Consider the following 23869-nt stretch of genomic DNA (forward strand, 5'->3'; position numbering starts at 1 on the left):
TTGTTTTTATTTATCTATTTAATTATTATTATCATTATTATTTATTAAACTGTTGAGTGAATTATAAATGTATGTTTGTTGTTCAATAAAATTAAAATTATTTAAAAAAAAAAAAAAAACATGGCCGGAGTTGGACGTAAATACTTAATTAAACAATAAAGTGCTTCAAAATAGGACCCACAGTCAAGATGGAGGTCCTTGTTGTTGAATAATATTAAATGTCATGTTTATCTTGACAGGAGAAACCGTTCTAAATAGCGGAACTAGTTATTTGGTTTGCTGCTCCGACTCCTGACAGCGAATTAACACTGCCAACATAGCTTTCTAATTGGCTTAATGGTTCACAATTATCAATTAAATCTTGGAGAATGATTAAGAGTACAAAAGCCCTTAAATTTATATATTAGTTAAAAACATTTAAAGTGATTTAGGTAGCCCTTTTTGTCTTCTTTTAAAAAAATATATTTTTAATATTTTTTTCATTATTACTCTATCTGTATTTGCTTTTGTTTTCTTTCCTTTATGTTGAAAGTGCCTTGACTTTTGTGTGAATTATAAATGTATGTTTGTAGTTCAATAAAAATAAAAAAAATAGGTAGCCCTTCTTGTCTTTTTTAAATTTAAATTATTTATTTATTTATTTGTTTTTATTTATTTATTTAATTATTATTATTATCATTATTATGTATTAAACTGTTGAGTGAATTATAAATGTATGTTTGTTGTTCAATAAAATTAAAATTATTTTAAAAAAAAATTAAAAAAAACATGGCCGGAGTTGGACGTAAATACTTAATTAAACAATAAAGTGCTTCAAAATAGGACCCAAAGTCAAGATGGAGGTCCTTGTTATTGAATAATATTAAATGTCATATTTATCTTGACAGCAGAAACCGTAGCGGAACTAGTTATTTGGTTCCCAAGTTTCCCTCCGGAGCTCTTAGAGTGAAACACATGCACAGTCGCATGCTGCTCCGACTCCTAACAGCGAATTAACACTGCCAACATGGCCGGAGTTGGACGTAAATACTTAAATTGACAATAAAGTGTTTAAAAAAAGCACCCAAAGTCAAAGATGGAGGTCCTTGGAGGCGAGTTTTGTAACATGTCTCCACAGGAACTGGCGGCTCCTGTCAACACCATAGAGGTAGGTTGAACGCCGACATGTCCACGTTCACATAAAACACGTTTAATAAAGAGAATAACTACAATGCGACATTCTTTTTAATACCTAATTATGTGTGTTATTTTTTAAATGCAGCTATTAATTGTATGTATTAAATTATCTGGTTTGTTTACGCACTTTAGCTGACGCCGAATGCAGCTTCCGGCAGTGCAACTCGGTTCAAAAAAATATAGCTATCTAATTTTATTTTATTTTTTTCGTTATTTTGAAGTTGTGTATGCTCCCAATAATTTTGTTTTGCGCTTAATTCCTCAGGAAAAATGGAAACTATTGCCTGCCTTCTTGAAGGTAACGAACCCGTGGGTCTACTTTTGTGTATTCCAATGTTGTTGTTTTTTCAACCTAACTTAAAACTTCTGCTTTTCTCAGGTGAAAGGTTTGGTGAAGCAGCACATTGACTCCTTCAACTATTTCATTAACGTGGAGGTAAGACGCAACACAGTCAAATGTCCACGGGAACACAGATACTTAATAAACGCATACTTAAATCTTTTTTTTTTTTTATTTATCTCCTTCATTGATTGATTGACACCTTTATTAGTAGATTGCACAGATGATGTGCATTTTTGATCAATAGACATTGTCTATTGATTTGCACTTCCGATCCGATACCGATATTGTTTTTGCATTTCCGATCCGATACCGACCGATACTGGCCTATCCGAGCATGTATTAAAGTTTAAAGTTATTTAGCCTACTTAGTTGTCAGAATCATGTTGAAAAGGCATACCTGCCAACTACTCCGGTTTTCCCGTAATTAGTACGGTTTTCATCAACCTATTCCGGGTTACGGTTGCAGTGATAAAAAATACGGTTTTTCATTAATTAAAAACATTTTTTTTTTTTAAATGCGCAAGGCTATTTATAGCACCGCTGCCAAGCACGAGGCACTTGTTGCCATTGTTTCCAAACGAGCGAACGATCATGGAATCAGCCGGAGAAAAATCGCAAACGAGTCTTAAACCGAAAAGAAAACTGCAGTCATTCCGTGAAGAATATTCAAAAGCCTATCCGGGAATAATTATCCGTTCCAAAAAGGGTGAAAACTACGCGAATTGCACCTTGTGCAGACAAGATTTTTCGATCGGACACGGAGGAATTAGCGATGTAAAAGACCACGTTGGGACAAAAAAAACACAAGTCTAATGTCGTTGCTAGCGATACAAGTGGAAAACTTTCAACGTTTTTCGGATTTTAGCCACAAAAAGGTAATGACACCAATGTTATCTATTGGAATTGTTTAGTACTGTTATACTGTTAAAAGTGTTTATACTATTTATGCTTTCAAGTCCAAGTTGAAGAAATCTTGTTAAATGTTGACAGCATAACTACCAAAATACAGAAGTATGTCCTTAATATTTTTGCAGTGCTATTTCTGTTGAAAAGTTAAAATGATTACATTAGAGATGTGATGTGCCACTTTTCAAGTGTCTGATGGCTTAAATTAATTTGCATTAATTTTTCATATTTTGAATTCTTTTGAAAGGCTTACAAAAAAACTACATTTGAATTGTAATTCCATGCTATTGACAGGACTATTAATTTTAATGAAGTTAGCTTACCATGTTTACAGTATGATAATTGTGATAGAAATGTGAATTTTAGGCACAGAATATTTTTTACAATTGAACAAGGCAGTAGATTATACAAGCTTGGACAGAAAGTTAATAATGACACCAATTTTTTTTTAATGGAATTGTTTAGTACTGTTTTACCATTTGTTTACTGTAAAAGTTGTTTATACTGTTTATACTTTCAATTAACAAATTGAAGTCTTGTGAAAGGTTGACAGGATAACTGGCATTAACTGTCAAAATAATTTCAAACTATTGAAGTTAGCTTACAGAATAAACATGTCAATCAACCCATATGATTTTTGCTGTAATATTTTTGTTTTGAAAAGTCACTGTGACTGATAGAAAAGTGATGGTTTTAGCAACATTTTAACCTGTCTGAATGCTAATAATCATTTTGCGTCGGGGGGAGAAGCCTGAACCCCCCCACCAGGACTTTGTCCTGGACCTACCGGGGCCTGCGGCCCCTGGACCCTGGCTACTAGGTTTTTCTGATTTCAAAAGTTGGCAGGTATGAAAAGGGTTTTAGTACTCTTGATAACAACTAGCCAGCTGAATTAGGGGAGTTTGAATAATACACAATGGTTGGTAACAAGAAACTGACCTGTTTATTCAAGGATAAACACAAAATAGACAAAATTATACATGACAAACAGAAATGGCATCATTGAACTAGGGCTGGGCGATATGGCCTTTTTTTAATATTGCGATATTTTAAGGCCATATTGCGATACACAATATATATCTCGATATTTTGCTTTAGCCTTGAATGAACACTTGATGCATATAATCACAGCAGTATGATGATTCTATGTGTTTTGATTGATTGATTGAGACTTTTATTAGTAGGTTGCACAGTGAAGTACATATTCCGTACAATTGACCACTAAATGGTAACACCCCAATAAGTTTTTCAACTTGTTTAAGTCGGGGTCCACTTAAATTGATTCATGATACAGATATGTACTATCAGATATATACTATCATCATAATACAGTCATCACACAAGATAATCACATTGAATTATTTACATTATTTATAATCCAGGGTGTGGAGGGGGGGCGCCGGATGTAAGTGTCAAAAAGACAGCCAAAAGAGTTTGATATGAGAATAAATCTAAAGTTAAAATATAGGGTAGAAATGCACCCATTTGCAGGAAATGTAGTCTTGATTTTCAAAATGTTCTTTCAAGGCTTGCATGTCTACATTAAAACATTCTTCTTCATACTGCATTAATATATGCTACTTTTAAACTTTCATGCAGAGAAGGAAATCACAACTAAAAAAATCACTATTTTTTTCATACGGTGTTGATGTGGAAATTTTTGCCTCTGCGTTTCGATGGTGTGGACGTGTGGCACCGAATGGAGATAAGCGTCTCGACAGACGTCACAATATTTGAACAATGATGACGAAAACTGTTGTCTCTGTCGTGTCCGTGTGTCGAAAATTGTTATGCGCTTATTTTTTTATTTCATTTTGTGCGTGGCATAGATTTGCCGTGCGCAGAGGACGCTTGAGCAGGCGCGCACCTTAGCGGCTGCGCTAGCATCACAGCTAACGTTAGCCATGCCGCTACCTCGCTCTCTGCTGGGAGAGGACGTATACGTATGTGACGTATGACGTGACAGTATGTGACGTGTGTAAGAAGGTGCGCTCGCTGTCTGTGAGAGGGAGACACAGGAAAGAGTGAGAATAGCCTGTTGTGTAACGCCAGCAGCTAAAAGCAACTGCGTGAGAATTGTGGATGTGTTGAAGGTGTGCTGGAAAATGTGGAACGGAAATTACGGAGCAGCAGAAAAGTGGAATGTATTATTTAAATAGGTGCGTTGGAAAACACGGACCGGAGTTTTTTTTTTAAACTGGATCTGGATCGGCATTTTCCCATGCCTTGCCGATACGCAATTTTTGGCAAATATCGGCAGCCGATCCGATCCAAATATCGGATCGGGACATCCCTAATAGACAATTAATCTTTAGCAACAAAACACATATTTTCAGGCCTACTGAAAGCCACTACTACCGACCACACAGTCTGATAGTTTATACATCAGTGATGAAATCTTAACATTGCAACACATGCCAATACGGCCGGGTTAGCTTACTAAAGTGCAATTTTAAATTTCGCGCGAAATATCCTGCTGAAAACGTCTCGGTATGATGACGTCAGCGCGTGACGTCACGGATTGTAGCGGACATTTTGGGACAGCATGGTGGCCAGCTATTAAGTCGTCTGTTTTCATCGCAAAATTCCACAGTATTCTGGACATCTGTGTTGGTGAATCTTTTGCAATTTGTTCAATGAACAATGGAGACAGCAAAGAAGAAAGCTGTAGGTGGGAAGCGGTGTATTGCGGCCGACTGCAGCAACAACACAAACACAGCCGGCGTTTCATTGTTTACATTCCCGGAAGATGACAGTCAAGCTTTACCATTGGCCTGTGGAGAACTGGGACAACAGAGACTCTTACCAGGAGGACTTTGAGTTGGATATGCAGACACGGTACCGTGAGTACGCATGCAGCTGCGCTTCCAAACATTTGATCGCTTGCCCGTACGTGCGTGCCGCTATGTGCATGTCACGTACGCAACTTTGGGGACTTTGGGGAAATATATGTGCTGTATGAACTTTGGGGAGGTGAACGGTACTTTGGGCTGTGGGATTGAGTGGGTTGTGCAGGTGTTTGAGTTGTATTGGCGGGTTATATGGACGGGAGGAGGAAGGTGTTTGTTATGCGGGATTAATCTGTGGCATATTAAATATAAGCCTGGTTGTGTTGTGGCTAATTGTGTTTATTTACTGTTTTAGTCATTCCCAGCTGAATATCAGGTCCCACCCGCCTCTCACAGCATCTTCCCTATCTGAATCGCTCCTACTGTCCTCTAGTCCTTCACTCTCACTTTCCTCATCCACGAATCTTTCATCCTCGCTCAAATTAATGGGGAAATCGTCACTTTCTCGGTCCGAATCGCTCTCGCTGCTGGTGGCCATGATTGTAAACAATGTGCAGATGTGAGGAGATCCACAACCTGTGTAGGGATGTCCCGATCCGATATTGGATCGGATCGGCTGCCGATATTTGCCAAAAATTGCGTATCGGCAAGGCTTGGGAAAATGCCGATCCAGATCCAGTTTAAAAAAAAAACTCCCGTCCGTGTTTTCCAACGCACCGATTTAAATAATACATTCCACTTTTCTGCTGCTCCCTAATTTCTGTTCCGCATTTTCCAGCACACCTTCAACACATCCACACGTCTGTGAATTCTCACGCAGTTGCTTTTAGCTGCTGGCATTACACGACAGGCTCGTCTCACTCTTTCCTGTGTCTCCCTCTCACAGACAGCAAGTGCACCTTCTTACACACGTCACATACTGTCACGACATACATCACATACTGTCACGTCATACGTCACATACGTATACGTCCTCCCCGAGCAGAGAGGTAGCAGCATGGCTAACGTTAGCTGTGATGCTAGCCCAGCCGTGCGAGCAACGCTCCCTCTAAGGTGCTCGCCTGTGCAATTGCGCACTGTTTAAGCGTCCTCTGCGCATAGCAAATCTATGCCACGCACAAAATCTAATAAAAAAATAAGCGCATAACAATTTTCAACACACCGACACGACAGAGAAAACAGTTTTCGTCATCATTGTTCAAATATTGTGACGTCTGTCGAGACGCTTATCTCCATTCGGTGCCACACACCCACACCATCAAAATGCTGAGGCAAAAATTTCCAGATCAACACCGTATGAAAAAATTAGTGATTTTTTTAGTTGTGATTTCCTTCTCTGCATGAAAGTTTAAAAGTAGCATATATTAATGCAGTATGAAGAAGAATGTTTTAATGTAGACATGCAAGCCTTGAAAGAAAATTTAGAAAATCAAGACTACATTTCCTGCAAATGGGTGCATTTCTACCCTATATTTTAACTTTAGATTTATTCTCATATCAAACTCTTTTGGCTGTCTTTTTGACACTTACATCCGGCGCCCCCCTCCACACCCTGGATTATAAATAATGTAAATAATTCAATGTGATTATCTTGTGTGATGACTGTATTATGATGATAGTATATATCTGATAGTATATATCTGTATCATGAATCAATTTAAGTGGACCCCGACTTAAACAAGTTGAAAAACTTATTGGGGTGTTACCATTTAGTGGTCAATTGTAAGGAATATGTACTTCACTGTGCAACCTACTAATAAAAGTCTCAATCAATCAATCAAAACACATAGAATCATCATACTGCTGTGATTATATGCATCAAGTGTTCATTCAAGGCTAAGGCAAAATATCGAGATATACAGTGGGGCAAAAAAGTATTTAGTCAGCCATCAATTGTGCAAGTTCTCCCACTTAAAATGATGACAGAGGTCTGTAATTTTCATCACAGGTACACTTCAACTGTGAGAGACAGAATGTGAAAAAAAAATCCAGGAATTCACATTGTAGGATTTTTAAAGAATTTATTTGTAAATTATGGTGGAAAATAAGTATTTGGTCAATAACAAAAATTCAACTCAATACTTTGTTATTGCCAACAAAGGTTATATTACAGAGGTCAAACGATTACTATAGGTCTTTACCAGGTTTGCACACACAGTAGCTGGTATTTTGGCCCATTCCTCTATGCAGATCTTCTCGAGAGCAGTGATGTTTTGGGGCTGTCGCCGAGCAACACGGACTTTCAACTCCCTCCACAGATTTTCTGTGGGGTTGAGCTCTGGAGTCTGGCTAGGCCACTCCAGGCCTTTCAAATGCTTCTTACGAAGCCACTCCTTCGTTGCCCGGGCGGTGTGTTTGGGATCATTGTCATGCTGGAAGACCCAGCCACGTTTCATCTTCAAAGCTCTCACTGATGGAAGGAGGTTTTGGCTCAAAATCTCACGATACATGGCCCCATTCATTCTTTCCTTAACACGGATCAGTCGGCCTGTCCCCTTAGCAGAAAAACAGCCCCAAAGCATGATGTTTCCACCTCCATGCTTCACAGTAGGTACGGTGTTCTTGGGATGCAACTCAGTATTCTTCTTCCTCCAAACACGACAAGTTGAGTTTATACCAAAAAGTTCTATTTTGGTTTCATCTGACCACATGACATTCTCCCAATCCTCTGTTGTATCGTCCATGTGCTCTCTGGCAAACTTCAGACGGGCCTGGACATGCACTGGCTTAAGCAGGGGGACACGTCTGGCACTGCAGGATTTGATTCCCTGTCGGCGTAGTGTGTTACTGATGGTAACCTTTGTTACTTTGGTCCCAGCTCTCTGCAGGTCATTCACCAGGTCCCCCTGTGTGGTTCTGGGATTTTTGCTCTCCGTTCTCATGATCATTTTGACCCCACGGGATGAGATCTTGCGTGGAGCCCCAGATCGAGGGAGATTATCAGTGGTTTTGTATATCTTCCATTTTCTGATAATTGCTCCCACAGTTGATTTTTTTCACACCAAGCTGCTTGCCTATTGTAGATTCACTCTTCACAGTCTGGTGCAGGTCTACAATTATTTTCCTGGTGTTCTTCAACAGCTCTTTGGTCTTGGCCATAGTGGAGTTTGGAGTCTGACTGTTTGAGGCTGTGGACAGGTGTCTTTTATACAGATAACCAGTTCAAACAGGTGCCATTAATACAGGTAACAAGTGAAGGACAGAAGAGCTTCTTAAAGAAGAAATTACAGGTCTGTGAGAGCCAGAGATCTTCCTTGTTTGAAGTGACCAAATACTTATTTTCCACCATAATTTACAAATAAATTCTTTAAAATTCCTACAATGTGAATTCCTGGATTTTTTTTTCACATTCTGTCTCTCACAGTTGAAGTGTACCTATGATGAAAATTACAGACCTCTGTCATCATTTTAAGTGGGAGAACTTGCACAATCGGTGGCTGACTAAATACTTTTTTGCCCCACTTGTATATCGTGTATCGCAATATGGCCTTAAAATATCGCAATATTAAAAAAAGGCCATATCGCCCAGCCCTAGTTCAATGATGCCATTTCTGTTTGTCATGTATAATTTTGTCTATTTTGTGTTTATCCTTGAATAAACAGGTCAGTTTCTTGTTACCAACCATTGTGTATTATTCAAACTCCCCTAATTCAGCTGGCTAGTTGTTATCAAGAGTACTAAAATCCTTTTCAACATGATTCTGACAACTACGTAGGCTAAATAACTTTAAACTTTAATACATGCTCGGATAGGCCAGTATCGGTCAGTATCGGTATCGGTCAGTATCGGTATCGGATCGGAAATGCAAAAACAATATCGGTATCGGATCGGAAGTGCAAAAACCTGGATCGGGACATCCCTATTCTGTTTCTATATATATTTACTTTGAGAAATCATTAAGATGCCCTGCGATGAGGTGGCGACTTGTCCAGGGTGTACCCCGCCTTCCGCCCAATTGTAGCTGAGATAGGCTCCAGCGCCCCCCGCGACCCCGAAGGGAATAAGCGGTAGAAAATGGATGGATGGAAACTGGTAGCCCTTCGCATTAATCAGTACCCAAGAAGTAGCTCTTGGTTTCAAAAAAGTTGGTGACCCCTGGTTTAAAGGCAGCAAGGCAGTGTTGTTGAGCTTGGAAATGACAGCATACAACTGTGACGTCATCACAAGTTTGTGTCGTGTACATGCATACGCTGAGCGGAGAGTCCTGGATCTCTGCACTTTGGCCAGCGTTTGTAAATGTCTTTGTTTATAAAGACAAATGTATGCGTCTGCATGTGGACAAGAGGCCTAATCACAGGTATAAGTATGCGTTTATTAATTATCTGTGTTCGTGTGGACATGGCCTAAATGTGTATGTTTATGTGCGTATGTAAAAAAATTTTTAAAAAAAAATCCTCCTCCATAGATCAAGAAAATCATGAGTGCAAATGAAAAGATAACGAGTGATGCAGATCCCATGTGGTACATCAAGTAAGTCACCTGATCACTGATGGCTCCAATTCATAGTCCATTGAAAATGATTTGTGTTGTTGCAGATATCTCAACATCTACATCGGCATGCCTGACGTGGAGGAGAGCTTTAATGTGACCCGGCCGGTCTCTCCTCATGAGGTGAGCAGTGATTGTTTATATAGTGGCAGCAGCTGTAAAGTGTCCCTTTTTTTATTATAAAGGATTCAAATGGCAGTAGAAAACATCCAATTGCATGTTTTGACACAAGGGTCTTGCAACATGCGCTGTAAAGTTGTGACCACTAGAGGCGCTGTTTCACTGAGTTGTAAGAGAGCAGTCAGACTTGCCACATCATCAAGTTTCTCTAGGTTACTTGTCCTTGGATGTACATGTGGCTCGTTGGTCTAGGGGTATGATTCTCGCTTAGGGTGCGAGAGGTCCCGGGTTCAAATCCCGGACGAGCCCTCTCTTTAACTTTTTGCTAGTAAAAGATATATATATATACACACACATATATATATATATATATATATATATATATATATATATATATATATGTATATGTATATATATATATATGTATATGTATATATATATATATATATATATATATATGTGTGTGTATAAATATATATATATATGTGTGTGTATAAATATATATATATATTTATACACATATATATTTATACACACACATATATATATATACAATGTAAATAGTCATGAAAATAAAGAAAACTCATTGAAATGAGAAGGTGTGTCCAAACTTTTGGCCTGTACTGTGTATATGTATATATATATATATATATATATATATATATATATATATATATATATATATATATATATATATATATGTGTGGGAAAAAAATCACAAGACTACTTCATCTCTACAGGCCTGTTTCATGAGGGGGTTCCCTCAATCATCAGCGAGTTAATCTCCTGATGATTGAGGGAACCCCCTCATGAAACAGGCCTGTAGAGATGAAGTAGTCTTGTGATTTTTTTTCCCCACACATACATATATTGCGCTCTACTACGGTATCGAGCACTATTTTTTGGATAACCTTATTTTTTGGATAACCTTATTAAGACATATATATATATATATATATATATATATATATATATATATATATATATATATATATATATATATATGTGTGTGTGTATTTATATATATATATATATATATGTGTATATATATGTATGTGTATATATATATATATATACAGTATGTATATAATTTCGTCCATAACTGCTCCAATATAAATAATCATATAATATGCGAATGTTAGATAAAATTCCACATATATAATTAAGTTCTAAGTTAATTATTTGCAAAAAAAAAAATGTTCTCAGTTCGAACATTAAATATCTTGTTTTTGCAGTCTATTCAATTGAATATAAGTTGAAAAGGATTTGCAAATCATTGTATTCTGTTTTTATTCACCATTTACACAACTTGCCAACTTCACTGGTTTTGTATTTTATTAATGCACACAAGTTAAGTGCAATTTTAACGTTGATGATACAAAAAAGAATGAAGGTAATGGCAAGCAGAAAATCCTTGTTTATTTCAGCTATTATCCCTAAAAACGCATTGAGACTATAAAGTGTGTCCAAACTAAGCGATTGATTACTCGAATACTAAAATAATCGACAGTTGAAACACAGAATCTTCCTTAAAGTTTTAAAGTTAAGCAACTTTTTTATTCTGTTAGCTTGCCGTGTCTAAAAACAAACTCAATGTTGTCTGTTTCTGCACTAGTGTCGTCTCCGAGACATGACCTATTCTGCGCCAATCACCGTGGACATCGAGTACACTCGCGGCAGTCAGAGAGTCATCCGCAATGCACTGCCTATTGGAAGGTACTTTTTTAAAATTGTATTTCAAGATCCCTTTCATCATAATATTTTTCAACATTTTTATTAAATAAGTCTCAGAATTCCCACAATAGTGTTTTGTGTGTCTGCAGCTTTAATGCTAATGAGCTGTGTTTGCTCACAGGGTGTCTCCAAGAAGCATTATTAGACTTAGACTTAGACTTCCTTTTTCTTAGACTTAGACTTCTTTTTTATTGTCATTCAAATTTGAACTTTACAGCACAGATAAGAACGAAATTTCGTTACATAAGCTCATGGTAGTGCAGGATAAAAAAGCAATAAGGTGCATATATAAATAAATAAATATATATTAATAATATATAAATATATATATAAAATTTTAAAATATATATATAAATAAATAAATAGATTACTGTACAGATAAATATATTGCACTTTTTCACATGCGTCCACGTTTATGGATGTATGTTATATTGTCTTTTTTATTCCAGCGAGTTAATCCATTTTGGGGGGAGTTGAGGGGATAATTTAATTACGATGCGTTCAAGAGTCTTACGGCCTGAGGGAAGAAGCTTTTACAGAACCTGGAGGTTCTGCTTCGGAGGCTGCGTAACCTCTTTCTTGAGTCCAGCAGTGAAAACAGTCCTTGGTGGGGGTGGGAGGAGTCTTTGCAGATTTTCTGAGCCCTGGTCAGGCAGCGGCTTTTTGCGATCTCCTGGATAGGAGAAAGAGGAGTCCTGATGATCTTTTCCACCGTCCCCACCACTCTCTGGACAGACTTCCAGTCTGAGGCATTGCAGGCTCCAGTCCAGACAGAGATGCTGTTGGTCAGCAGGTTCTCTATAGTGCCTCTGTAGAATGTGCTGAGAATGGGGGGAGGGAGCTGTGCTTTTTTCATCCGACGCAAAAAGTGCATGCGCTGCTGAGCTCTTTTTACAAGAACTCCGGTGTGTAGGGACCAGGTTATATTGTCAGTTATCTGTAGACTTTGTCCTATTTTGACAGAAACACGGTCACTATGCACTAGGGCTGGGCGATTATATAGTCTGGGTCAATGATCGTGATTCATTTCAGTTGGCATATTGAAAGATCAAACATGGCGGAAATGTCTGTTAGAAGATACTGCAGTAGCAAACAGAAGGGATGCAACAGTGCTTGGTACAACCGCTGCTTGATGGTTCATGAAGGAGGTAGTCTGTCAGGTTCAAACACTGATGACATCTATTAAAACGGACGAGAAGCAAGGAATCATGCAGAGACAGAGTTCAATTTTGCTCAATTGAGGAAAGACGTTATTTGGGCTGTACTTTAGTTACAGATCCAAACTTCGCTCTAAAGTCTAGCCCACGTGCTTCCTCTATTTACCGTATTTTCCGCACTATAAGGCGCACCGGATTATTAGCCGCACCTTCTATGAATTACATATTTCATAATTTTGTCCACCAATAAGCCGCCCCGGACTATAAGCCGCGCCTACGCTGCGCTAAAGTGAATGTCAAAAAAACGCTGCGCTAAAGTGAATGTCAAAAAAACAGTCAGATAGTTCAGTCAAACTTTAATAATATATTGAAAACCAGCGTTCTAACAACTCTGTCCCAAAATGTACGCAAATGTGCAATCACAAACATAGTAAAATTCAAAATGGTGTAGAGCAATAGTAACATAATGTTGCTCGAACGTTAATGTCACAACACACAAAATAAACATAGCGCTCACCTTCTGAAGTTATTCTTCATTCGTAAATCCTTCGAATTCTTCGTCTTCGGTGTCCGAATTGAAAAGTTGCGCAAGCGTGGTATCCAAAATGGCCGGTTCCGTCTCGTAGAAGTCATCGGGAGTCAGTGTCGCTGTTGTTCTGTGAATCCTGCCTTCCGGAAAGCTCGGACCACAGTTGTGACCGAAATATCTGCCCAGGCATTTACGATCCACTGGCAAATGTTGGCGTATGTCGTCCGAGGCTGTCTGCCCGTCTTAGTGAAGGTGTGTTCGCCTTCGGAGCTGTGTGAAAAAAGCCACCCGGCCTCTTCGCGTAAACTTCCCTTAACCACTCGCTCATCTTTTCTTCATCCATCCATCCCTTCGAGTTAGCTTTTATGATGACGCCGGCTGGAAAGGTCTCTTTTGGCAAGGTCTTCCTTTTGAATATCACCATGGGTGGAAGTTAGCTTGGCAAGCTAGAACCACAGTGAAGGATGACTTCTCATTCCCTGTGGTGCGAATATTCACCGTACGTGCTCCCGTTCCACAGTGCGGTTCAGTTGCTGTGAAATACGGTAGTAATCCGTGTGCGGATGGAGAGATTGCGTCTTTTTATGAACCGGATCGCTTAGTAGGAGCCATTTTGTGGTCTTTACAGATGTAAACAGGAAATGAAACGTACGGTGATATCCGCGCGTTTTTTCTTCTTCTTCCGGGGGCGGGTAGAAGAAGAAGCGCTTCCTGTTCTATGGGGGCGGATGCTTTCCTTGGCGGTTGCTTGCGTAGAAGAAGAAGCGCTTCCTGTTCTACCGGGAAAAAAGATGGCGGCTGTTTACCGAAGTTGCGAGATCGAAACTTTATGAAAATGAATCGTAATAAAGCGCACCGGGTTATAAGGCGCACTGTCAGCTTTTGAGAACATTTGTGGTTTTTAGGTGCGCCTTATAGTGCGGAAAATACGGTAGTTGGGAGGTCCCTGGTTACATCACTGAAGCTGTCGCTGAGGGAAGGGGGTAATCTCGACCGCTCCAGTTAGACACAATATAAATGCAAATGTGTTGACGCTGGTGATATCGCCTCGTCTCTGCTCTGTCTGCGTCACGGCGGTGTTCGGCCTTGGCAGTCAGCAGGCCGCTCCTGGACACAGACACTGATACGAGACTGGCTTGCAATCTTTTGGATTGCCAGCTTTGCAGAAGCAAAGAAAAATACCACTTCAGCACAATTAATAATAACTATAGCAACGGCCCTTAAGCATAAGAGTTGTGTGATAATATATACATAATTATTCTAACAGAGTCCCAAGTATGAATGCTCCCTCATCCCGATTGATGGTTTCCTTGGGCCGCTTCCTTAGTTCGATCGCCGCCTTAATCCATCGTTTGAATTTGTTACTTTCTGTGCCGATGATTTTGCTGTTGTCCCGGTCCATGATGTGGTTATTTATTTTGCAATGATCTGATATGGCTGATTTTAAAATTTCCTTTTCGGATTTTTGTTTTAGGCTACTTGTAAACCTTCCAGTTGTCTCTTTTTCGAAATCCCGTCGAAATCGTGCGAAAAATCATATATCGGAGAAACAGGGAGGACATTCAACACAAGGAAGAAAGAACATCAGAAAGAATATTTTGATACTGACACATCTTAACTCTGCATATTTTACGAGAATACCCTTATGAGCATTACATATATCAAAACAAAGTACCTACTGTACTTTTTCTTGTTGAAATACCCTTCAAATTAATTTTTGGCGGCAGCAAAGTGGTCGTTTGGGTAGATATTTGCTCTAAAAAGGGTATTTCAACACGTAAACAGTGCAGTAGGTACTTGATGTTGATATATGTAATGCTCATAATGGTATTCTATATTCTAGAGATGAGATGTGTCAGTGGTCCTCGTCAGCCAGAGAACTTTGATTTTTGGGCGGCAACGGTCAAGTTTAGATCCATGAAGGAAAGAAGAAAGTGAATGAATGTTTATAACTGAATACATTTACATATGCATACAAATTTGTTTTCTTTTGTATTATTTTTTTAATGAATTAAGTCAAGTTTATCACAAACTTTTCCCAAAACACAATGTAGAATGTGAGATATAACAGGATAATGCATACATTTATCATTTGTTCTCCCAGGGGTGGGACAAGGGGATGGTCGGGGGGGGGGCGTTGTTGGGGGCGTGGTTAAGAGGGGAGGAGTATATTTACAGCTAGAATTGACAAAGTCAAGTATTTCATATATACATATATATATATACTGTATATATATATATATATATATATATATATATATATATATATATATATATATATATATATATATATATACCGGTGTGTATATATATATATATATATATATATATATATAAGAAATACTTGACTTTCAGTGAATTCAAGCTATATATATATATATATATATTTATTTATATATATATATATATATATATATATATATATATATATATATATATATATATAAATAAGAGAAATACTTGAATTTCAGTGTTCATTTATTTACACATATACACACACATAACACTCATCTACTCATTGTTGAGTTAAGGGTTGAATTGTCCATCCTTGTTCTATTCTCTGTCACTATTTTTCTAACCATGCTGAACACCCTCTCTGATGATGCATTCTGCTTCGTCTCCTTGTTGTGTGCGCAGTTGTGCACTGCACTCTCTAAAAGCCGTAGATGTTATTGTCACATATGCATGTACAGTAGATGGCAGTATTGTCCTGTTTAAGAGTGTCACAACATTGCTGTTTACGGCAGACGAACTGCTTTACGGTAGACGAAAACGTTGTTGTGTGTTGTTGCCGCGCTGGGAGGACGTTAATGAAACTGCCTAACAATAAACCCACATAAGAAACCAAGAACTCGCCCTCGATCATTCTACAGTTATAACGTGATTGGGCAGGCACGCTGTTTATATTGTGGGAAAGCAGACGTGAAAACAGGCTGTCGACACGTCACTCAGGTCTGCATGGAGTTGGAGGGGGCGTGGCCTCCAGCTCCGCCTGAATTTCGGGAGATTTTCGGGAGAAAATTTGTCCCGGGAGGGTTGGCAAGTATGCTTATACTCCAGTGCGACTAATATATGTTTTTTTTCCTTCTTTATTATGCATTTTCGGCCGGTGCGACTTATACTCCGGAGCGACTTATACTCCGAAAAATACGGTACAAAAAAGTGGGACCTCATTTTGAAAATTCCTAGCGCCATCACTGCATCGATTTTGTACAATACATCTTTTAATTGAATACTGCACCTCTCCTACTAAGTCCTCCATGTGTTGTTTTAAAAATCAGGATGCCCATCATGCTACGAAGCTCCAACTGTGTCCTCACAGGGAAGACACCCTTGGAGTTCTCGAAACTTAACGAATGTCCTCTGGATCCAGGTGATAATAATTTGCCACACAATTACAGTGATTGTGGAAAAATCGGCCATTATTGTATCTTTTCACTTTTTTTTTGGCATGCAGGTGGCTATTTCATCGTCAAAGGTCAAGAGAAAGTCATTCTGATCCAGGAGCAACTGTCCAAGAACAGGATTATTGTGGAACAGGACAGGAAAGGTGCAGTGGGGGCCTCTGTCACCAGGTATGTCAATTAAACCCCCACTACACCGCAACCACACATTTTTTATACTGATTTATTTTTCCCCCATCAATCATCAGAGGCGTTCAATCTCTGCAGACACACAAACAAAAAGTCTGATTAAAAATATCGAGATACAAAAATGCCTTTTTCTAAATAAAATGAGTGGGTTTGTTATTCTCCCAGTCGGGACCAATGCAGTAGTTCTGTCACAAAGACTACTGTAGTTTCTGGACTATAGGGCGCACCGGATTATAAGGCGCACTGCCGATGAATGGTCTATTTTTTATCTTTTTTCATATATAAGGCGCAGCGGGTTACAGGAGGATTAAAGGAGTCATATTAATATTTTTTTCTTCTAAATGTAAAAGACTTCCTTGTGGTCTACATAACATGTAATGGTGGTTCTTTGATTAAAATGTTGCATAGATTATGTTTTACAGCCGCTTTCTGACAGTCGCTTCCGGATGCGCCGTTTTGTGGGCGGGTCTTATTCACGTGGCTCACCCTCGACAGCGTCTTCTCCCCGTCATCTTTGTTGTAGCGGTGTAGCGTGCAAGGACGGGAGTGGAAGAAGTGTCAAAAAATGGCGCTAACTGTTTTAATGACATTCAGACTTTACTTCAATTAATAACAGAGCAGCATCTCCTCATCCGCCAGAAATGTGTCCCGTGAAAAACCGTCTGACCGGAACGCTCTAACAACTAAAGTTCCTTGGGTGAATAATGTACACTCACGACACCGGTATGTTTTAGCGCTTTCATGGCGAGTTTACTGACAGATATGAGTAAGAACTTTACACTACTTTTATATTAGAAATGGCTACAGCGGAGGATGCATGTCCCATAACAAGAAGATAGAGAAAAAGAAGAAGCTTATTGACTACAAAAGCGGATGCGTGAAATTTTTCAGGATTTATGCAGATCCCAAATACGGATCAGCAGGTACCAGAAGGTAAGAAAAGTTTATTTTGTATAATATTGCGAAACAAAACGCCAGATAATGACTTACCTTATACACACACATGTATTATGAAAATAGTATATATCTGTATCATTAATCAATTTAAGTGGACCCCGACTTAAACAAGTTGAAAAACTTATTCGGGTGTTACCATTTAGTGAGCAATTGTATGGAATATGTACTTTACTGTGCAATCTACTAATAAAAGTTTCAATCAATCAATCAAAAAACCGTAATAATACCATAACTAAACACCATAATGTTTAATGTGCCGACAATCCATTAGATTGTGCGGCTTCATAGCTTACCAAAGTCGTACTAAAATCTTTTGATAGATTGTTGAGTGCCGTGTGTAATGTTCTATATTTTCAATGGAACATATAAAATGTTGGTGTTGTTTACTTGAGTCATATTGCCACCATAGCGCAGCCTACACATAGCTCTTATGTTTGACTGCCATCTACTGGGCACACTTATCATTACACCATGTACCAAATAAAATTGCTTCGAGGTCGGGAAGCAAAACCAGAATTATTCCGTACATTAGTCGTACCGGGATATACGGCGCACAGTCGAGTTTTGAGGGGGGGGAAATGATTTTAAGTGCGCCTTATAGTTCGGAAAATATGGTACACAACAGCATGTACAAATAGGTAAGAAAAGTGTTTTTTACTTAATAGGGTGAGAATAGGGCTTATAATGTACCGCCAAGTACAAGGGTTCCTACATATTTGCCAGGAGTCAGATAAAATAGTGGCAGAGCTTTTTTTTCCCAGATCCAGGCTGTTTTGCGTTTGCATACAATTCTTTCAATGCTCGTAATTAACCCTCATTTAGTAACTTGTTAAAGGGGAACATTATCACAATTTCAGAATGGTTAAAACCATTAAAAATCAGTTCCCAGTGGCTTATTTTATTTTTCGAAGTTTTTTTCAAAATTTTACCCATCACGCAATATCCCTAAAAAAAGCTTCAAAGTGCCTGATTTTAACCATCGTTATATACACCCGTCCATTTTCCTGTGACGTCACATAGTGAAGCCAACACAAACAAACATGGCGCATAGAACAGCAAGCTATAGCGACATTAGCTCGGATTCAGACTCGGATTTCAGCGGCTTAAGCGATTCAACAGATTACGCATGTATTGAAACGGATGGTTGTAGTGTGGAAAACGAAATTGAAGAAGAAACTGAAGCTATTGAGCCATATCGGTTTGAACCGTATGCAAGCGAAACCGACGAAAACGACACGGCAGCCAGCGACACGGGAGAAAGCGAGGACGAATTCGGCGATCGCCTTCTAACCAACGATTGGTATGTGTTTGTTTGGCATTAAAGGAAACTAACAACTATGAACTAGGTTTACAGCATATGAAATACATTTGGCAGCAACATGCACTTTGAGAGTGCAGACAGCCCAATTTTCATCAATTAATATATTCTGTAGACATACCCTCATCCGCGCTCTTTTCCTGAAAGCTGATCTGCCCAGTTTTGGAGTTGATGTCAGCAGGCCAGGGAAGCCAGGGTCGATATTCTTCTCTTGATCATCTTCGGTGGCATAAGGGACGGTGTGAGCCAAGACATCCAGGGGGTTTAGCTCGCTCGTCTGCGGGAGCAAACTGCCGCCATTTCTTGCCGTGCTACCGAGGTCCTTTGTCCCTGAATTGCTCACACACTCCGGCAGATTCAATGGGGGTCTGGCGGCAGATTTCTTTGACTTTATCGTTGGAAATGCATCTGCTTTGAGTGTCGCAGGATATCCACACATTCTTGCCATCTCTGTCGTAGCATAGCTTTCGTCGGTAAAGTGTGCGGAACAAACGTCCAATTTCTTGCCACTTTCGCATCTTTGGGCCACTGGTGCAACTTGAATCCGCCCCTGTTCGTGTTGTTACACCCTCCGACAACACACCGACGAGGCATGATGTCTCCAAGGTACGGAAAACAGTCGAAAAAACGGAAAAAAACAGAGCTGATTTGACTCTGTGTTTGAGAAAATGGCGGATTGCTTCCCGATGTGACGCCACGTTGTGACGTCATCGCTCCGAGAGCGAATATTAGAAAGGCGTTTAATTCGCCAAAATTCACCCATTTAGAGTTCGGAAATCGGTTAAAAAAATATATGGTCTTTTTTCTGCAACATCAAGGTATATATTGACGCTTACATAGGTCTGGTGATAATGTTCCCCTTTAAAGTAAAGTTGAGAAAAGTGAAAAACACATACAAAAGGATTAATACAAAATTAAAATACATAAAAAATCCATTGCGCCCATAAAGCCCACTAAAAACATCCAAAAAGCGCCAACAATACTCCATATATTTGTTGTGACCTGAACATTAACCAACTATTAGCGACATCATAAGCGCTAACGCCGAGGAACTCATTATGCAGCTACAGTATTGACATACTGAGCTACTGCTGCTTCCTCGTCTCTGAGTTGGTACAAGTTAACTCTGGATTATAAATCATGCCTCTCACTTGGATAGTAGAAGGTTTTAGCCATAGACCAAGAAGTTGGTCAACTTTGACTTTCAACTTAAACCCGGAGTTAACCAGTAAGAAATAAACAATCCACCTTTTTTGGTGATTAATTCTTAATCTAAAGCAAGAAGACAAACATCCCATCAGTCGGCATCCCAGTGAGAGCAGACATTGTACAGTAAAGGATTGTTTTATTATGTTCCAGTTTAGCATTTAGCAACTTTGCCCCATGATGCTTAGTGTTTCACTAGAGCTGGATCTCCTCTTAGTCTGTCTGTACAAAGAAAGTTCAAGATCGGAAAAAGAAAAACAAGAGAAGATCCTCTTATAGAAGAAGTTACAGGTCTGTGAAAGCCAGAAATCGTGCTTGTTTGTAGGTGACCAAATACTTATTTTACACAGGAATTTACCAATTAATCAAAAATCCAACAATGTGATTTCCTGGATTATTTTCCCTATTCTGTCTCTCATAGTTGAAGTGTACCGACAACACACCGACGAGGCATGATGTCTCCAAGGTACAGAAAACAGTCGAAAAAAACGGAAAATAGCAGAGCTGATTTGACTCGGTGTTTGTAATGTGTTTGAGAAAATGACGTCATCGCTCCGAGAGCGAATAATAGAAAGGCGTTTAATTCGCCAAAATTCACCCATTTAGAGTTCGGAAATCGGTTAAAAAATATATGGTCTTTTTTCTGCAACATCAAGGTATATATTGACGCTTACATAGGTCTGGTGATAATGTTCCCCTTTAAGGCGCCATGTGGAACAACCTAAAGGCCATAGAAGCGGTTCAATTTACCGGATGACCAGCAATAAACTGACAAAGGAGCTGTTAGCTCCCCTACTTCCACATGCATGGCCAAATAATCTTTTAAGCATGGTACCTAAATGCCCTCTCCTACTCGCATAAACTTGGTGCTGTTCTCAAACCAGTTGTCAGTCAGCCAATCATGCCACACAACCTTGTTCCTCGTCCCACTTCACGTGTGCCCCTTATTTCCTAAATCCTAGCTCCACCCACGAGAAGAAAAGCAGGACAAACATGATTGTGAAACAAGGCCGATTCTACTTGAAACACAACACGCTGACAGAGGACGCCCCCATCGCCATTATATTCAAGGTAAGTACCTGTGATGTCCTCTAGATGGCACTAATAGACAGCCAGATGGTGATGTGTTGATCAAACAAAGATGGCAGCACACTGTGACATACTCGAGAAGTGTATCATTTGTTTGTTGTCCATTTATCCCTTCAGGTCAAACTTTTTTTTTTTTTAAGGTTGACCCTTGCGGTCGCACCAAGTATTTTTTCCCAGCAGTCACTGAATGCAGCATAGCCTCAAAGTCAAATGTAAACAACATACATGGCGTATGACTATATACATGCATCCATTTTCTACCGCTTGTCCCAATTATCAAATATTTCAAGTCTTTTGTGAAGAGAAAATTTCAACCATAAAACAATTTACACAGTCATTTTTTGCATCAATACAATTTATTAGAGGTAGGAATCTTTGGCCACCTCACAATTCGATTAATAATCAATTCTTGATGCATCTTTAATTTAAGTATATTAATGCAGTCTTACATTTCTTTTCATTGCATTTGTAAAAAAAAAAAAAAAAAAAAAAATCAGATTTACAAAACCCAAAACCAGTGAAGGTTGCATGTTGTGTAAATGGTCAATAAAAAACAGAATTTGCAAATCTTTTTTGACCTATATTCAATTGAATAGACTGCAAAGACAAGATACTTAACATTCGAACTGGTAAACTTTGTTATTTTTTGCAAATATTAGCTCATTTGGAATTTGATGCCTGCAACATGTTTCAAAAAAGCTGGCACAAGTGGCAAAAAAGACTGAGAAAGTTCTTCTTCTTCTTCTTCTTCTTCTGGCCCACCAGGTGAATTAAGTGCTATTGGCGGAGTTACAATGCATAGTAGGCTACCGCCACCTACTGCACCGGAGGTGTAACTACAAGCAACATTCACAGACAGTCCCATTGCTTTTATGAGCGGTCGAGCGAGTCAAAAGCCGAAAAATCCATTTGTGGCGGACGTAATTCTTTCGTGGCGGGCCGCCACAAATAAATTAATGTGTGGGAAACACTGAGATAAAATACTTTCAGTTGTCATATGCACAATTAAATAAAGTACAAAACCCAAAACCAGTGAAGTTGGCACATTGTGTAAATGGTAAATAAAAAGAGAATACAATGATTTGCGAATCATTTTTAACTTATATTCAATTGAATAGACTGCAAAGACAAGATATTTAATGTTCCAACTGGAAAACTTTATTTTTTGCAAATATTAGCTCATGTGGAATTTGATGCCTGCAACATGTTTCAAAAAAGCTGGCATAAGTAGCAAAAAAGACTTGAGAAAGTTGAGGAATGCTCATCAAACACTTATTTGGAACATCACACAGGTGAACAGGCTAATTGGGAACAGGCGGGTGCCATGATTGGGTATAAAAGCAGCTTCCATGAAATGCTCAGTCATTCACAAACAAGGACGGGGTGAGGGTCACCACTTTGTCAACAAATGCGTGAGCAAATTGTCGAACAGTTTAAGAACAACATTTCTCAACGAACGAAACAAGGAATTTAGGGATTTCACATTCTAAGGTCCATAATACCATCAAAAAGTTAAGAGAATCTGGAGAAATCACTGCACGTAACATTGAATGCCCGTGACCTTGGATCCCTCAGGCTGTACTGCATCAAAAAGCGACATCAGTGTGTAAAGGATATCACCACATGGGCTCAGGAACACTTCAGAAAACCACTGTCCCTAACTACAGTTTGTCGCTACATCTGTAAGTGCAAGTTAAAACTCTACTATGCAAAGCGAAAGCAATTTATCAACAACACCCAGAAACACTGCGGGCTTTGCTGGGCCCGAGCTCATCTAAGATGGACTGATGCAAAGTGGAAAAGTGTTCTGTGGTCTGATGAGTCCACATTTCAAATAGTTTTTGGAAACTGTGGACGTCGTGTCCTCCGGACCAAAGAGGAAAAAAACATCCGGATTGGTATCGGCGCAAAGTGGAAAAGCCAGCATGTGTGATGGTATGGGGGTGTATTAGTGGCCAAGACATGGGTAACTTACACATCTGTGAAGGCGCCATTAATGCGGAAAGGTACATACAGGTTTTGGAGCAACATATTTTGCCATCCAAGCAACGTTATCATGGACGCCCCTGCTTATTTCAGCAAGACAATGCCAAGCCACGTGTTACAACAGCGTGGCTTCATAGTAAAATAATGTGGGTGCTAGACTGGCCTGCCTGTAGTCCAGATCTGTCCCCCATTGAAAATGTGTGGCGCGTTATGAAGCGTAAAATACCACAATGGAGACCCCCGGACTGTTGAACAACTTAAGCTGTACATCAAGCAAGAATGGGAAAGAATTCCACTTCAAAAATGTGTCTCCTCAGTTCCCAAACCTTTACTGAGTGTTGTTAAAAGGAAAGGCCATGTAACACAGTGTGCAGTCTATTCAATTGAATATAAGTTGAAAATTATTTGCAAATTCTGTTTTTATTTACCATTTACACAATGTGACAACTTCACTGGTTTTGGGGTTTGTAATTGTCC

The 23869-nt window shown here is 39.1% G+C and overlaps 1 protein-coding gene and 1 non-coding gene across 2 annotated transcripts in view; both read left to right on the forward strand.

Moving 5' to 3' along the window:
• The first annotated feature begins 939 nt into the window (after positions 1–939).
• The window catches only part of polr3b (polymerase (RNA) III (DNA directed) polypeptide B), a 101939-nt gene continuing 79009 nt past the window's right edge, over positions 940–23869 (forward strand). Inside the window, exons 1-9 of the mRNA XM_061924572.2 lie at positions 940–1147; positions 1442–1474; positions 1556–1612; positions 9621–9685; positions 9751–9826; positions 11439–11539; positions 16525–16616; positions 16701–16818; positions 21280–21388. Of these exons, the coding sequence (XP_061780556.1) occupies positions 1076–1147; positions 1442–1474; positions 1556–1612; positions 9621–9685; positions 9751–9826; positions 11439–11539; positions 16525–16616; positions 16701–16818; positions 21280–21388 (723 nt within the window). The 5' untranslated portion in view covers positions 940–1075. The remainder of the gene's footprint in view (positions 1148–1441; positions 1475–1555; positions 1613–9620; positions 9686–9750; positions 9827–11438; positions 11540–16524; positions 16617–16700; positions 16819–21279; positions 21389–23869) is intronic.
• Positions 10061–10132, forward strand: trnap-agg (transfer RNA proline (anticodon AGG)). The gene has a single exon. It is a non-coding gene; the product is annotated as a tRNA-Pro (tRNA).

Source organism: Nerophis lumbriciformis, linkage group LG29, assembly GCF_033978685.3.
Source record: "Nerophis lumbriciformis linkage group LG29, RoL_Nlum_v2.1, whole genome shotgun sequence".
Taxonomy (NCBI): domain Eukaryota; kingdom Metazoa; phylum Chordata; class Actinopteri; order Syngnathiformes; family Syngnathidae; genus Nerophis; species Nerophis lumbriciformis.